Source organism: Phyllostomus discolor, chromosome 13 (genome assembly GCF_004126475.2).
Source record: "Phyllostomus discolor isolate MPI-MPIP mPhyDis1 chromosome 13, mPhyDis1.pri.v3, whole genome shotgun sequence".
NCBI lineage: Eukaryota > Metazoa > Chordata > Mammalia > Chiroptera > Phyllostomidae > Phyllostomus > Phyllostomus discolor.
In genome coordinates this window covers 19,089,759-19,107,884 of record NC_040915.2, presented here as the reverse complement: position 1 = coordinate 19,107,884, position 18,126 = coordinate 19,089,759, and the positions used below count along the sequence as shown (strand labels likewise).

The 18,126-nt window shown below is 40.5% G+C and overlaps 1 protein-coding gene across 1 annotated transcript; it reads left to right on the top strand.

The window, feature by feature from the left end:
- Window positions 1-5,222: 5,222 nt before the first annotated feature.
- On the top strand, window positions 5,223-17,279 carry C13H5orf46 (chromosome 13 C5orf46 homolog). The gene is made up of 4 exons (XM_028528950.2): window positions 5,223-5,314; window positions 9,207-9,360; window positions 13,774-13,827; window positions 16,773-17,279. Exons 1-3 carry the CDS (start codon window positions 5,245-5,247, stop codon window positions 13,817-13,819), a joined length of 270 nt encoding a protein of 89 aa, XP_028384751.2. The 5' UTR covers window positions 5,223-5,244; the 3' UTR covers window positions 13,820-13,827; window positions 16,773-17,279.
- Window positions 17,280-18,126: the final 847 nt, after the last annotated feature.

Here is an 18,126-nt window from a genome sequence, read left to right as displayed (position 1 = left end):
GGAAATTCCCTTTTATCTCTAGTTTACTGAGAGGTAAATGCATATAACAAATACTGAATTTTGTTAAATTATTTTCTGTATCTGTTGAGATGACCATCTACTTTTTCTTTTTCATCTATCAGTATAGTAAATTGCATTGATAGATTTTTTCAAATATTAAACTAGTTTTGCATTCCAGGTATAAGCCTTACTTATGTTATCTGCTTGTGCTTTCTTTGGGGTTTTTATGTTTATATTTCTGAGGGATATTGATCTGTAATTTTATTTTCTTGTAGCTTCTTCTTCTGACTTTGGTATAAGGGAAGTGTTGGTGTCATAAAATTAGTGGGCCAATAAGTATAATGAATGAATGATGAGAAGTATTACTAGCTATGAGGGAAATATAAATCAAAACCAAAATTAGATCACACTTCACACCTGCTAGGACAGATAGAAGAAAAAGGACTGGGCATTGCTAGAGAAGGAAAGATCTAAAAAAAGATCTATTGGCCTTAGCTTTGCCTCTCACTCCAGTGGGGCTCTGGAATCACCTCCAGCCACTGGCCCCAACTGGCCCCTCACACATTTAATGAGCGTCCATGGGATACCCACTGCATTTGCTCTGCACTGTCTACTTGCCAGCCATAGCTGTGGGCAAATGGTATCCAAGGATAAACAAGGGATGGCTTATGATTTAGGAGCCTGTAGCTTAATGAAGGTGGTGAAAATAAAACAATAACTTATGATTCAATGTAATACATATTATAATAGAGGTATTGTAGAGAGAGCATATAGCAGAAGTGATTGATTTTGCCATGGGTTGGGTCAGAGATGTGGTCATGATGTTTTTCTGAAGGATGTGATATTTGAAGGGTGGGTTGGTCAGAGTTGGATAGTCCAAGCAAAACTAACAGGTTGATAGAATAAATAGCAGATACTGACCCTTCATGGTGGACTAGAGAGAAACAACCAGTGTCGGCATTCCAGCACCTGCCAGGGAAATATCAGCCCTGATAAAGTCAGAGATGCCATCCAGCGATCTGACTGCAGACCCTGCACTCTAAGACATTCTATACTATGACTACGATACAGCGGGAACTGTTGACTGAGAATAAAATATAAATAGCTCTGTCTACATGCAGTAAGAAGTCATGGACATTATGAGAGAGGGGAAGTGACAGGGGGCAAATATACTTATGTTTTAGAAAAATAAAATGTAGAAGCCAAAGAACTTATATGTATGACCCAAGGACATGAACTAAAGGGGGTATGCAGAACAGAGGGGAATAAAGGAGGGAAATGGGACAACTGTAATAGTATAATCAATAAAATATATTTTTTTAAAAAGATAAAAATGACCACCTAAATCTTGTCCTTCACTCCTTATCTGAGGTTTAATGTAAGAAAACACTCCCAATTCAGCAAGTAAAAGTACAAACTACCCAGTTAAATTTCAATTTCAGCTAAACAACAAACATTTTTAAAATAGAAATATGCCCTATAAAATATTTGGGACATACTTTTACAAAAATAATTATTCACTGTATATCTGAAATTCAAATTTAATTGAGCATCTTGTATTCATTCTGCAGCCTTATGTCCAGTTCACTTCCTTCCAAGGATTAAGAAGGCCTCCGTACCCTGCACATCTGATACATCAAATTGAGCTAAAACAGAGGTCATGGTGTGGGCAACGAGAAATCTAGAGATAATGGGAAAGACAGAGGAGACATAGACTAATCTGTGGACAAACTGGCCCGACTGCAGGGTTCTTTGTGTGGCCCAGGCTTTTTGCCAGGAGCTGTCTGTACTCAGCATGTACCCACACAACATAATGTAATACTTAAGAGCACGCACTTTAAAGTCACATGCCCTTAAGTTCAATTCCCTGCTCTAGTTCATACATGACTTGTAACCCATGAAAAATTACTTAACCTCTCCAAGCATAAATTTCTTTATATAAAATTAGGATAATTATGGCCACCTCCCAACAGCTTTATTGTTATGTTGCATCTTGTCTGGTACCTGGCAACAGTTAACAACATTAGCCTATTGTTGTTATTATTATTACGAGTCCTAGTCCTGCTTTCATGGCTGTCACTCCCTCCTCTGGGGCAACCCTAGGTAGACAGATAGGATCGGATAGGACAGAACAGAACAGAATAAGCCCGCCATTTATTTTTTACTTAGCATGTACAAGGCACTGTGCTGTTTGCATGTATTTTGTGAACCAGTCTTCATAACACCTCTGAGAGACGGCATATTCCCATTTTGTAGACATCGAATCCAAGGCATAAAGAAATTAGAAAATATTTCTAAGGTCACAGGGTCACACAACTTGTGTGTGGCAAAACTGAAATGAAAAGCCAGTTCTATCTGATCCCAACACCCAAGCTTTTAACCATGACACACACATCAGAATGTCTCTATGCCATTTCCACCCAGACTGAAGCTCCTTCCTACCCTAGGACAGAACTCTGATCAGACCTTCAGCTATGCATGGAGATGTCCATAAGAATTAAAGCATTCTATTTGCCTTTTATTCTTGTGTCTTCTTACTAAATTAGAATGGCATTCTGGGAGAAGGTCCTCATCTTCCTCTCCCCAGCTTGGGTAAGATCATTTTTCTTAATCTACTTTTCCCTCTACTTTAAGTCAAATTCATTTGCTTATGCCAATGGAGGGTAAGTCACAGCTTCTTAACTTCTATTAATAGTGCAGATAAATAAGCATGAAATTATACTATGTCCCAATTTTACAGATGAGAAAACTGAGACTTAGAGTGGTATCAGTCACTTGCCAGGGTCACACAGATAATAACTGTGGGAACTATCATATTACCTGAGTCCAGGCTTCTCTTCTCGAAATTACTTTGCACATATAAAGTGCTGTCCTAAAAACTAAGAGCTGTCTCCATGAACAACATAGACCAGAATCTCTCCATCCTGGAATCTGATATCTCTTGGAAAGAGAGACATTAAATAGTCAAACAAAAAATAATATTTAAATGTCAGTAAGGAAGAATAGAGTGTATAAAAGATTATAATACAGGGATCTGAGTTGGATTAGTGGGTTGCAGAAGTTTTCACCGAAGTAGAGATATTATAGCCAAAACAGAAAGCTAAAAGTAATAAGTCAAGGAGCAAGAAGAAAATACAGCAGAGAAAACCGAATACCCAGCCCGGCCAGTGTTTAACCAGGTCACACAGGGAGTCACATGGTACTGACAGGAATAGAAGCCAGTTACCCCTACCCTCGGGCTGGTGCTATTTCCTTGATGCCAGACCACCTAATGCACCTGCCTCACGCCCCTTTTAGCTGATGTCTTTGAGAAGCCACTAGGCCTCTCTCTTAGGTTGCAGTATCCAGAGCTTTTGCCTGCCTGTGCAGTGTTCTTATAGTGAATGAGGAAATATGCCCCCTCTAGGCTGGTTAAACCCTGAGGGCTCAAATCTTGTGCGAAGTAAGAGATCTTGCTACCCTTTCCCAAGTGAGTAAAGCCACAGGTCAAGGTCCATGGCTAACAGAGTACCTGTGAATGTTATTTCTCCACTAGCCCCTTGGACATGCCCGGTGCTCAGGTCTAAGCAGTGATTTTGGTGGCATCAGTCTAACTCTCTGTAAACTTCCCACCATGGACCACTATCTCTAGGTCACAACTCTTCAGGAAAGACAGGATCAGTGCCTTCTTGAGAGGATAAAATGGAGAAACGTGGAAGGATCCAAGCAGAGCTGCTTGCGGCTTCTGAGTGCAGTTTGGCACCCTGTAAAGAGTATGAAACCAGGAGAAAGAGGGCCACATCCTCTTATGGGCTCTGTGACACTAGACAAGCTTCCTTTTTCTAAACCTCAGTTAATTCACCATTTATTAGAAGCACCCTCTGGCAGTCACAACATATAAGCTTTGGTCAAACTGTAAGCTTAGGAAGCCCCAAGTCCTCATCTCAAAGAACTGAACTTACAGCATTCCTCAGGATAGCCAGCATCATCTAGACTTGAAACAGATGTTATCCCCTTGAGCATTTATACCCAAAAGGAAGGCTGTTTTACATCTGAAATACATAGCAGCACCTTAAATCCAATATTTCTTTTCATTGCGTGAAATAATTTTATTATCACTTTTAATGTTTGCTATATGCCTCAAGTAATGTGCATTCAACTCTGGAAAAGACAACCTTGCCCTCAAGGAGCCTCCAGCCTATTGGCGGAGACATATAATCAGGCACCTGTTAGATACAGGAGAGAGACACCCAGTTCTTTTTGGAAAAACCAGAAGAACCTTCCCAAGGAAATCAAAGCTGAGGCCAGTGCCCAGAACAATATTAGGCTCCTTGAGGGTTGTGCAGTGAATAAAGCATTCCAAACTTAAGAGATCCAGAGGCTAGTCCTGGCTGGTGTGGCTCAGTGGATTGAGCACTGGCCTGCGAACCAAAGGGTCACTGGTTGGATTCCCAGTCAGAGCACATGCCTGGGTTGCAGGCCAGGTCCCCCCCAGAAGGGGGCATGCAAGAAACACATTGATGTTTCTCTCCTTCTTTTTCTCCCTCCCTCCCGCTCTGTCTAAAAATAAATAAACAAACAAACAAAATTAAAAACAGAGAGAGATCCAGAGGCTAGAAGAGAGCTATTAAAGTACTGAGTCCTCAAACATTAGTCCAAGCATTTTTGCAACAGATGATGGAGCAAGTAACTCTGTGGAGTAGGGTGGAAGAGTCATCATAAAGGTTCACAGAGAATGGAGCATTTGAACCTGAGCCTGAGGAATAGCAGGTACACTGCAAGGGGGGATGAAGGGGAAGATACTGCAAGAAAAATAAAGAGCATGAACAAAGGCATGGGGGTGGCATGAGGGTGTGAATGGGAATGCTCAGGTGAGGACAAGTAATTAGCTCAGAGCATGCGGATGGGAGGGACTAGGCACACCTGCCAATCTTATTTACTACTTGCTTGTTGGCACTGCATAATAGTTCTGTCTGATACCCATCTAATTGTCAATGCTGGCATGGGAACTACCTCCAAAAGAGTTACTGCAGTGACACTTTATACATACACATTAGAAAAACCAAGAAGTCTTCTCTTTCCCCATAGGAAAAACTAGGTTTGAAAGATAGGGCAGGACTCATCAGATCCAAGAGCAAGCGGTGTAGAAATCTTGTGCAACAACGTAAATTCCGTAGCAGATGATGTCACCTGCAAATGCCCTATAAATGGAGCAAGGCAACAGGTGCTTTGGGACACTTTCTACCAATACCCAGTGCTACAAACATGGCTGTCTCAGTGCTTCGGGTGACAGTTGTCCTGGGACTGCTTGCCTTAATCCTGACTTGCCATGCCGGTAAGTGCTTCCGGTCGCAGCTCGGGCAGTGTGCAGTAGATAGCCCTGGTCACAGGAAGCTGGCTGAGGGCACTGATCCAGAATCTGAAGGGCGAGAGGGGGAGGGGCCTTTGGGCACTGGCCTAGGAGTCCAGAGGCAGCTCTTCCAACACAGAAAAAGCAGGATTTCTACTCAATGTGCTTCAGTTACATCCTCCATCCTCAGTGAACGTGTGAAGTATGAAATGATTTCTTCCTTATGTGTTCTGTGATATAATGACACTATTATATTATCAGAGAGCCAAGAGTGTTTGGTTTTGGATAGTTATAACTGATAATGTTCAAAGGTGGAGAATATATACTCTGGAATAAGACTCCTAGGCCTGACTTCACAACTAATCAGAAATGTGACTTCAGGCATTTTATTTAACTTCTCTGGGCCTCACATGTAAAATAAAATGTCAATAGTTAGCTTTCTCATAAATTTATCATGAAAAATTAAATAAAAGAGACAAAAAATTAGAAAACTACTTGGTCCGTAACAAGCACCAATAAATATTAACTGTTATTGTTATCATGCATTATCTCATTTAATTCTCATAATAATCCTGTTCTGCACACACGTAGTTTTATTATTCCCCAGTTTGTGGGTTAATAAACCACACTTGCAAAGGGAAAGTTACTTGAGCGGAGACACTGGTAGCGGTGGCACACCTTGGACTAAAACCGAAGTCCCTTGGTTCTTTCTGTCATAAATAATTATCTACTTTCATGCCTGTTTCCAGCACACAGAGGACCACAAGGCAGCATGCAGAATTCTCAATAATTCATTCCTTTTTGGTCTGTAGAAGCCAGTGAGCTCTTGACTTGTCTCTATTCAGAATGACAGGTCAGAAAACGCAGACAGTGCGCGTACTGCCCTTGAAACTGTTTTAAGTGTAACGTGGCAGAACTCACCCTCAGCCACCCACTGTGCACCAGCACAGCACATAGGCCCACACCACAACAGAACAACAGAAGTGGCCTTAGAGACTACTGCGTCCATCCACTCCTACAGGAATCGCCCTGGTGGAGTGAGAGGTGAGACCGACATCCTAAAGACCAGTCCCAGCTCTGTCTCTCATGAGCTCTGGGTAAATCAGTGCACTGCTTGGAACCTCAGTTTCTTCATCTGTAAAATGGGATAACAAGCACCAATAAATAAATTTCACCAGATCAAATGAATATGCTTTTATAATCACTTGTAGATTGTAAAAACTATACCAATATCCTGGCTGGCGTAGCTCAGTGGATTGAGTGCGGGCTGGGAACCAAAGTGTCCCAGGTTCGATTCCCAGCCAGGGTACATTCCTGGGTTGCAGGCCATAACCCCCAGCAACCGCACATTGATGTTTCTCTCTCCCTCTCTCTCTATCTCCCTCCCTTTCCTCTCTAAAAATAAATAAATACAATATTTAAAAAAAAAAACTATACCAATATCAACATTACTGTATTTTTGCAGAACTTTATGATTATATTGATTATGAAACTCAACCAAGTAGTTAATGTAAAAAAGGGTTATCCCATATTTGAAAAGAGAAAATATTCAACTATTGGCTTTGATCACTAGTTTCTAGTAAATCACATTTCTTAATTTTATTGCTATTTATTTTTGTTTTCTAACATTTTCAAATTTCTTAATATTTTAACAATTTTTAATTTTCATGATCTCCAAAAGCACTAGAGAAGAATGCTACTATGAATTGCTTTGTTATTATTTTTAATAATAGTAGTAATAACACTGCAATCATTTATTATGGGCTTACTTTGAGCCTGGTATTGTGATAAGTGGTATATATAAGAAATGCTATGTATACATATATGATACATATGAACGATATATGAAACACCTTTTGATCCTGACAACATGATGAGGAATTGAAAGTGTGTCAAGTATTGTATGCAAGGTTACATGGGTAATCTTTTGAACACATGAAGTATGTAGGACTCCAAAACATAGGACCCACCAGCCTAATCTACTCAATATATACATGGTCCAAGGACTGGGGACCAAGGATCTGATCTTCACACACTCCAATCCACAGCTCCTTTGCATGTAGTGTTATATTAAAAAAAAAAAGTCAAGTAGGCAGATAGGAACACAGAAAAAAATTCACTTTTTATGCAAGGAACCTCTGTTTTCTGCCTGGTAATTCTTCAGGGGATAATTGCTTGAAAGCATTATTATACGTAAATAACAAGGTCTGTGGAGTTAAAAAAAAAAAAACCAGGTTAAAACCTGGCTCAGCCACTTTCTAGATGTGTGATCGCAGGTGAGCCATATAACTCCTCTGCAAGTCTTATTTCTCTCCGGTAAAACTGCAGTGCCGTCATCGAGTTGTGCAAGGATGAAGGCATGCTACGGAAGCACAGTCCCAGTATCTGGCCAAGAGGCCCAGCATCACAGATACACCCTCTCTTTGCTCCCCCTTCCCATGAAAAAAAACAAAGCTATTCTGGACACTGTGGTCACCCTGCACTTTACATGAGGCTCATTTCCATATATGGCCGTTTTTACCTTAACTCTTAGCATATGCTATGTACATGATAGTAGGCTCAGAATTAAAAAAAGCTTGTTGAATGAAAAAAATAACCCCAGCAACTTAATGAATGAACACTCGGTGATTAGTACATTAATTCTGGTTATATATCCTAGACTGCTGTTCCTATCAAATCTTTTGTTGTGGCATAGTAAGCAATAAATGTTTGTAGTACTAAATGCCATATCTTTTTACTAAGAGTTTCTATTTTAGAGTATAATATAGATGTAAGACTTCTAACATAAGGTGCCTACCTCCACACAAAAAGCTAGTTATACCTTTTCCACTCAGAGTCCTGGGTACATTCTCTAGAAGCAGGAACTTCTTAAGTCAAAACTTGTGGGATTGCAGATAAAATATAGGGCACTCAGTTAAATTTGAGTTTTGGATAAACTATGAGTAATTGTTTAGTTTGAGTATGCTCTAAATATTGCATGAGCCATTCTTATGTGGAAAACTATTGCTTATCTAAAATTCAGCTTTAACTGGGTCTCCTGTGTTTTTATTTACAAAATCTAGCAGCACTACTTGCAAGGCTATAATGAAATAAAATGACAAAGATCCTACTCCAGCCTGGCACCAGGGTTGAGTGGGGAGGCCGCAGGTGGCTGCTAATTGCTCCTCTTTCATTCCTTCTGATCTCCTGAATCATTAGAGCACTAAGTAAAGCAGGGCCCCCCACACAAGAGAACTTGCATGCCAACAACCTCCAGCCTCACTCACTGGATCCTTGGCCTCATTCTAAAGGAGCCAAGACTCTTGATTAAGACTCAAGAGTAAGAGGTCTCCAGTTATAGTTGCATCTTCTCTTGCTATTGGTGAATCTTCTTCAAGTCACCTAATCTTTTCAACTTCCTAGTTTAGTGAGCAAAAATATACACACCCCAGGGTACGTGATCAACAAATGCTACTCATGATTATTTCATCTTCATTATTATCATTACCATGGGCCCAGGGATCACATGGAGAAAGAGACCGTGCTATTGAAATGAAAGCAGACATTCTGCATTTTAATCCTGGCACTGGCATTTAAGGCTTCTTAACTCTGACCAAGTGACTTAGCCTCCATGAGCTTCAGTTTTCTCCAGGAAGGGGGACAACATCTACCAGAGAATCAATGTCTGTTGGTCTGTTTGATTGTTTTCAGGAATAAGTGATATAATGCATGTAAAGACCTTCATTGGGCATGCATTAAATATTTAATAAACCCAACTACATGAGGCTCCTAAGTTAGTTAGTGGGGGTACATGGGCGCTAGGGGCTCCCTACAAAGAAGAGAGACATTGCACTCTTGTTGCTGAGAATTGCTTCTGAGATTCTGTTGTGTTTTTCAGATGACAAGCCAGACAAGCCAGACAACCCAGACAACGAGTCAGACGACTCGGGCAAAATGCCAAAGCCAGATTTCCCCAGATTCCTAAATGTCTTGGGCAGAGAGATCATTGAGGACGCGGTGTCACTCTTCCTCGGCTCCGTGATAAAGCGCAAGTAAGTACTGAGACAAGCCTTGCCTGTGTCTAGTTCGCTGTTGGTAATGGCCACCTTGCACTAAAATGAATGAGCATCAAATTTGTGGTGCATGCCAATGTACTATTTTAATTGAAAAGTGTGTCCTTAAGTCTCATTTCCCTGAACTCTTTGGGGTGAGCATATTCCCATCAAGCAGTTCTGTAAAATATTTTTATCTCAGGACCCAGTAAGGAGGAGGAAGAGCACCAGCCAGGAGCCAGGGAGCCAGGTTCTGGTCTGGACACTGGTGCTCCTTCACTGGGTGATCTCGGGCAAGGTGCTCCCTCTCTGTGGGCCTCAGTTTGCTTATCTTTAGAGTTAGAGGAATAAAGTACCCATCCAGTGCAGACCCTGTAATTCTTTGGTGAAGGTGGTAGGCAATGGTGCGTTCAACAGCTACAGTTGTGATGAGTCCTGCCTGTAATTGGAGTAACCCAAAAGGGTTAGAGACGGTTGCTAATCTGTCCTCAGAGACAATCTATGTGAGTGTTTTGATCATGAGGGATTTTCCTTGGTGGCAGATAACACATCTTTCCAATGTTCTCTCACTGCTTCCAAGCCCCTGGGCTCAATGGCTAATGCATCTCACTCCAGTCTACATAGCTCTGATTTCTACTCTGCTTTGCCCTGTTCATTCTCCCCATATTACTCTCCCTGACTTCAGCTCTCCGGGATCCAATTCACTCTGAATTTCTAGGTACTTTCAATCTCCACCTCTCTGAGCCTCTGCTCTCCAATCCTCTCCTTCACGGACCCCTGAGCAGAGTTTGGAAAAGTGTGCTCTGTTACTCACCTGCTTCAGAATTCCCTGGAGAAATTACACAAAATGCAGTCTCCTTCATTCCATCTTGCACCTTCCTGGGACAAAGCTAAGGATATGCTTTTTAATAAGCTTTCAGGGGGTTCTGATGATTCTGCCATACAATAGCTGTTGAAAGCCTTTGATTATATGTTCTGAGCCACATGGCTGGGTGGGAAGGAGTTGCATAGCCTTTACATTTTTATTCATATCTTGTGTAAATGTGACTATTTGCATTTTCTAGGAAAATGCTTCTAACTTTTCCTAGCTCCTCAAATGGGGTCTATGACCAATAACAGACTAAGAACCACTGCTGTGTAGAAGTAACCAGGGGTCATTCTGTAACCTCTGATCTGCTTAAATAAATATAGTACCATGTGAATGGGCAGAATTCTGCATACAGTCCTCATGCACGAATGAAACAGCTTACAGATGTTTATTTTTATATTGTTATTTTTCTATTGTGGCTGCTTTTGCAACTGGTATGTCCCCATAATTGTTAATGTAAACAAGGAGGGGACTGAAAAGCAAACAATAAGAGTAGTAACCATGATGTACAAAGTACAGATTAGATTTGAGTTAAAGTCATATTGCTATAAATCACAACAATAGCAATGCAGGCGATTGGAACTATCCTAGTTCTTTTTATTCCTCCCCTGGGTAATTCCCCAGGTATAAAATAACACTTTTTCTTCTATTAACCCTGAAAGCTGACTATCTAACATACTAAAAAGATTGCAGTCAGCTCTGGGTTCAGAAATGGCACCTCATCTTCTACCATTTTATTTCTTTCATTATATTCTAAATAAATGATGTTCTTTCTGTTTCTGGAACTCACAGACATTTGAGGCTTCCTGTCATTGCTTTCATTTCTGCCTAAAACTTTTCTCATGGCTAGTTCTTTGTCCTGAAGTTCACCTAAAAGTCGCCTACTCAGAAAACTACTCTATAATGACTCTTATTAACACCGTCTTCTTTCGTTCCTTGGTTCTTCTCCATCACTTTACCTTGTCGTAGTGTCATAATCACAGGTATCACCATCTCAAATAATTTATTTATTTTTAATATAAAATATTAAATATTTTTAACGTGGAAGTAGGTATCAGATGGAGCTCATTGCTATAGCACAGTACCTTATAAGTTATATCAGGTACTCAGTAAATAGTTGTTGAATTAATTAAGGGAAATTATCTTAGACATCAGATCTAAAGCCCATCTGCCCCAATTCGACTGAGGAATCCTGAGGGAACTTTGTTAAAAGAATAGCAGTCCTTACTCAAGGTAACAAATCTAGCTGTCCCCTCTCTCTCCAAGGATGACCATAAATATAATGGGAAATGGAGAATGAGAAGAGACCATCAGGATATATTTGTAAGCACTTAATACATACAAAGTAGGGGCAGGGATTGTGAAGGGCAAATCTAGACCATAAGTCTGTCCTCCTCAAAGAATTTGCAGATTTGACAGTAAGATAACATGAGCAGATGTAATGATAATTAAAATGCCAAATAGGATAAATATCAGCCAAATATTATAGGTAATTTCTAGAGGAAAAAAAAACTGTCGCTGCAGCCAGAATGCTTAGGGGAGTGGTTTTGGCAAAGGTGAGATGCAATTTGGACCTTCAAGGACTAAATAGATTTGATTAGAGAGAATGACAGGAATGTTGAAACTTCATAAAGTGAAAATCCTGCTTTATTTTTCCAACATATCTGGTGCTTAAGTGCTGTGTCAAGCACATACTAAAGGCTAGATATTTACTTTTAGGTCAGTGAATAGGCCGGCTTACTCCCTCCACCTGCTCCCTCTGCCCGCCTTCTGGATTATCTTAGAGCAGTGTAAACTGGATCCTGGTCCCCTTGGAGAAGCCTTCAATTCTTGTGAATTTCCCTGATCCCTTGGGTTTCCATGACACATTCCTGGTTCACTCCTTACCTCTAGCCACCCTTTCTCATTCTCTTCGTTGACTTTTCTTCATGCCTCTGTGCCTTGGACAGCAACCCTCCTCAAGGCTCCAAATGTAACCTACCTGCTTTTTCACATCACAGCGTTCACATTGGGACTACTAGTTGCAATTTAATGAGTTCCAAATTCAAACATCTGTTGCACTCCTTTTTCTAAGCTGCAGACTAAGGTGACGAATTGTTTACTAGGTTTTCCATCAACATCTCAAATTCAGCTGTTCTAAATGCAAGCCCAACATCTCAGTACATACCTGTTCCCTGCCCCATGTTCCTTATCTCAGTAAGGCACATCCCTTCTCACCCGAAATCCAGAAACCTCGGGGTCTTCTGGGATCCTGCCTGCTCATCGCCAACTTCACCTAATTCTGAATATTCAAGCGTTAACTTTTTTCCCCATACCATTCCTTTTCTTTAACTCCACTGACTTGTTGGCTAGTCCAGTCCTTCATCACCTTTCCTGCAATCATTTAATTAGATTGGTAGTTAATTCATTTCACTGTTTCTGTCCATACTCACTCCCATCCATCCTCAACCTACTCCCAGGGTTATATAACAGAAACACATAGTTGGTTCTATCATTGCCAAGCTTAAACTCCGTTCATGAATTTCCTTTGCCTACAAAATCAGAGCAAACTTATTCAGTTGGTGTTAAAGGTTCTTCCCTGAGGCTTATATCCCCTTCAATTATCTCTTTCACTCCTGCATCCAAGCACCTGATGTCCTAATAACAATTGATTTCTGTTTCAGGGTGGGTCACATTTGTATAAACCGCCAATATCTTTGCATGTGCTTCTCCCTCTGCCAGCAATGCCTGGCCCACAATCCCCAAAGGGGATTCTGGAAAGGATTCTCCTCCCTTGACAAGTCTAATGTTTTTCTAAAGTCCAACTCAAAGACAAGCTCTCCAGAGACATCACAGACCTCCACAATTTAAAAACTTAAGGTATTCATGCTCTGGGATTTCATAATGCTTTGTAGAAACCTTCATAGCAGCTTCTTCCCCCATCATTTTAAGTTACTTGTGTCTCAATGCGACTGTTTTCTCCACTGGACTGTAACCTCCCCACAGACCACTTTTAAGTCATCTTTTACCTTCTCAGCAGCTGCCTCGTACCCAATCCTTGAACAGTAGACTACAGTGATTCTGGCACTAATTCATGATTCTAGAGATCTAAATTTTAGACTTTGCCTTGCAGTTTATCAGCCATATGACTTAGGTTGTTTAATCCCTTTGAACTTCAGAGTTTTTTATATGTAAAAGGAGACAGAATCATTCATTTTTTCATTTAACCAATATTTATTAATTTATACTACGTGCCAGGCATTGTTCTAGGTGCTAGGGATATATTACTGAACAAATATATCAAAATACATGTATATATAAGTATGTATTTGAGTAAACACCTAATTAATAGGTTTCTTTAAATATTTAAAGAGATAATTATACATGAATGTCTTTTCAACTATGAACTATTAGGGGAATCTTAGATCTTACTTCTTTCTGACATAGGAAAACCTAGAAAAGTAAAGTACAGTTCAAACATTATAAGACACCCTGGTGCTCATTCTAACATTTCTATTTAATCTAAATTACAATTAATTTTTTCCTCTTTATTTTTTCTTTTCAAGAGATTTTGTGGAACTTGATGCTAAACAAGAACATTCATCAAAGTGACCTCCCAGGTGATTTTAATTAACAATTTACAACTTAATAATAGTCTCCAAGACAAAGAAAAACTGGTCAGTCTGATTTTATTCAATAAAGTTGGACACCCATGCCTACCTACAAGCAGAAAAACTGTATTCTTTCTGGTTTTGTTTTGTCCATGCTGGAGTTTTTAAAGATGAATTTTAAATAGATTTTTAATCATCTTAAAGATGAGAATGCTGTAAGGATTAAGGGAGGAGGCACTATTGTGAGTGAAACAAGTACGCAGCAGGAGTGAGGAGACCTGGTTCCTGTCACGGCTCTGCGAGGAACGTGTTTCCTGCACACCCAAGCTGTGGAATGATGGGATGATGCGCACTAAAGTCTAAGGGCCCAGGTAATCAGGCCATCGCCACTCACAAGAAGAGTCAGATTTGCTGAACCTAATTCCAGGAGGAAGGACTAGCACACTCCCTAATCCCACTGAGTCAGATTTATGTACACACAATATGTTTGGAGGGCTCGAAAATATTTGCTGTTTTCTTATCCAATTCTGTCCTGAGAATGGATAGTGAAATATAAACACCGAACTATAGAGCTGGAAAAGAATTATATCAGTATCTAGCATTAACTGAGTACTTACTCCATTTTAGGAATTAAGCTAAGTGCTGTATATATGTGCTACCTACCTTAATGCTAACATCCCTATTTAAAATAGGTATTGTTATCCTTAAATTCTATAAATAAAAAAACAAGACTCAGGGATATTTATGTATTGGCCAAGTTATAAGGAAGGCGGGGAGGATTTGAACCCGAGCATCCTGGTCCCAGACCCCGTGCTTCCTCACTAACCCACAGTGCTAGTGGAGAACAAATGAAAATAATGTAGGTAAAAGCAGTAGAAAACAGTGATTAAGCTGTCTGACTTCAGAAATGCCTCAAGGGGCCCATGGAAATAACCACTACACCTCTGGTTAGTTGAGTTATCTCATTGTCATCTCTGGGAGGCATGGCCTTTCCCAAATTCCATTTCATACCTGACCTGGGAACAGGTCTCTTCCCTGCTGCTCCATTTCATAACGTGGGTGTGATGAGTGCAAGCTCAGAAAGCCACTATTATGTTATCCCAGAACTTAGCCCCTCCTTCTCCATAAGCTCTGACAGATGGAAATCAGGCTTGGGCCCTGGAATCAAGACATACTTAACCCTAACACTCCTGACTCTCACCCCCACGCCAGCTAAGCTCCTTTTGCATCTCCCCATTCACATCTTCTCAGGGAACAGCCCAGCTCTTGTTGCACGTGTCCTAAACCTTTGCCTTCATTCAGACTGCTGGTACGTACCGCTATCCATTAGTGCCCACCAGCAGAATCCGTGGAGTGCCTTCCTAGAGGTTCAGTGTAGGAGGCAATCCAACAGAGAGGCAACATGAAGGAGCTAGGAAGAGCAAAAGGCATAAAGAAGCAGCAAATTCAACTTCTAACTTGGCTACTAACTGATTACGGGACCATGGGGAGGTCATTTGTCCTCCTTGAGCCTCTCTATACTCCTTATTATTAAAAATGTGAGGGACTTCATTGGTCCAGATCTTAAGGCCAGAATTGTTTTGTTTTTAGCTGCACCTAAAAAGTTTTGAGTAGACCTGGGAAACAATGGGCCTTAATGGGCAAAGGGAAGTGGCTCAATCTAGGGAGGTAAAGAAATTTAGCCTCCGGGCAGGAAGCCTCTACAGCAGAGATTAAGTTTTGGATGGTTTGATTAGGTGTACCTCCTTAAGCCCTGGTGACTGCACATTTAATAAGTAGTTTCAAAAGTGTCCTTTGTATGATAATTGCCTCATCTAATCAAAAGCAAATCATCACACTAAAAGCAAGTGATTCAGAGAAATACCTGTTTTTCCAGCATAAAACATTTGGCCAAAATTCTAGATTATTTCCTAATTTAGATAGATAGATAGATAGATAGATAGATAGATGATAGAGATAATCCCATCTTCCTCCTGCCACCTACGCCCCTTTCTTATACATTCCTTTAATGCATACTTAATCCATGCCTTACTATGGGTCGTATTCTGCCAGTGCTACCAAGATGAGTAACACAGCTCAGCCATTAAGAAGCTGATAGCTTAGGCCAGCGATTTTCAACTGGTGTGCCATCAAGAATGTTTCAAACATGCAATACCTGACTATCTAGTCAGGGGCACTGACCTCTTTTTCCATACACGGTCAGATAAAAAATGATAACAGCCAACACAACAATAGCCATCTGGTGTGGATGAATCAAAATTAGTTTTTTTGTCATATCATCAAAGAATGTATTGTCTGGTGTGCCCCAGAACTTTAGTAATCAGTTTATGGGTGCCACAAGATGAAAAAGGTTGACAATCGCTGGTCTAGGCTATCACCTAGCACACCGTACCTCAAGGACTGTGGAAAGAAGTGACAAAGGTGTGATAAAGTGCCTTGGTCATGCCTTGGAGAAAGTACACTTAATAGGTAATTCACATGTGGCTGATGAATAAAACTGCAGCTGGGCATGGATATCACTCAATATCTACTCTCTGAAGCCTTATGGGAAAAGAATTTTGAACTTTAGGATTTTGAAGGGGAAAATTTGGCTTTCCTAAGGACCGCCTCCTCCTTTCTGAGTGTAGTATATGTGTCACTTGGCCTATTTCTTTTTGTTCCCTCCCTACCTGGAAACTCAAAGTGAAACTGATGATTCACTTCATTCCTATGCATAACCTTTGTGCATTTGCCCTTCTTCCCTGTTGCTGATTCCTGCCCTACATTTCTTGCACTTTTGGTGTCGTTCTTGCCTGTTTCCTCGAATATATATTATTATAAGTTGATTTCACATTCTGAAGCTCAGAGGCATAAAAATCTGAAAAAAAAAGATTAAAAAATCTTTGTATTTTTCTTGAATCATAAACCCTCTCTGGCTGCTAACTGTTTCCCTCTGTCTGGCTTGTGTTTGTAAGGACACACCTACAGGGCTCCAGAACAATCCCAGGGCAGCCAGATCCTGCTTTTCCAGTTCTTCTACACCAGGCGGCCTCCAGGACCCAGGCCTCAAAGCACCTCCCAGCAAGTTCTTAGGATTCGGGCTCTGACCACAACCAAGTACAGCTTTACTGTGAACACCATGACTTTGCATGTTTGCTTCTAGAAGTCAGAATGAATGAGTCCTCTTTGGGGGTCACACATCCGAGTTCACTGAGAAGATTTTTGTTGATGGTACCAATTTTTTCCTGAACGTGTTTAAACTTTTTAATGCTGCAAAAATACTAAGTATATAAGAATTATCAGCAAGAATAACCAAAGAATGGTTAAAAATAAGGAAACTAAAGCCCAGGTCCAAAGTCACAAGTTCAAGAAATGATAAAAAGAGGATTTTAATCTGATTTCAAAGAACATCCTCTTAACCCCTAAAAAATGTGTAAGTTTTGGAGATAAAAGTTTCATGCACCTTTTTGGAAAGTCTTTCAGAAATATTTAAGCCCATTCTCCTGAGCTAGTAAATGAAAAGCTGACCTTTTTAAAATATATGTATATTATGACAATGTTATCGCTGTGCCACAAAGGCTTTATTATTCTCATAGAAGAGCAGAGTGTCTGGGACAGAAGATTCCTGGAAAAGTCTACTGCGGCTCTGTCACTGGCTCCATCACCCCTTTCACTGCACAGAGGTGGGTCCCTGGTGGCCATCGCCATGGTCCTCGCCAGTTAGTGAGAATCACACCATTCTACCACCCGACGCTGCTGAACCAGGGAGTCTCCCAGAATTATTTACCATGCAAAGGAAGGGTATGATGACAAGGACAGCAGCACTCTCATCTGGAACAGAGGATCGACCTGCTTCTGCTGCTGAGCTCTCCAGGGCTGACCTGAGTCCCGTCCTTCCCAAGCCCTTTACTCTGAAAACAACCCCAGTGCACTTTCAATAAATCTTTTGTTTGACTGTCTTCCTGTTTTTATGCAGCCACGATAGGTTTCCATGCAACACGAAGATCCTTTAATAATATAAATGGCTCAACAAAGAGTCAGCAGCTACTAAATATTGAAAAATGCATATTACGTTCTACAACAAATTCAGACAACCCACAGTCTGCACATTCCAGAGACTGGGCCAATTTCTTTTATTCCTCCAGCTTTATTGAATTGTAATGGACATAAAATAGTGTATAAGTTCAAGGTATAAAAGTGATGATTTGGTATATGTATATATTGCAAAATTTTTACTACAATAAGATTAGTTAGCACAGCCATTATTCACATAGATGCCTTTTGGCAGGGGGGATGAGAACTGTTAAGATCTACTCTCTTAGCAACTTT

What these genes read in the sequence shown, in the direction of transcription:
- C13H5orf46 (XM_028528950.2), top strand. Translation starts at nt 5,245, where the DNA reads ATGGCTGTCTCAGTGCTTCGGGTGACAGTTGTCCTGGGACTGCTTGCC. An exon ending in AATCCTGACTTGCCATGCCG is followed by an intron (nt 5,315 to 9,206) that starts GTAAGTGCTTCC and finishes TGTGTTTTTCAG; the next exon opens with ATGACAAGCCAGACAAGCCA. An exon ending in GGCTCCGTGATAAAGCGCAA is followed by an intron (nt 9,361 to 13,773) that starts GTAAGTACTGAG and finishes TTTCTTTTCAAG; the next exon opens with AGATTTTGTGGAACTTGATG.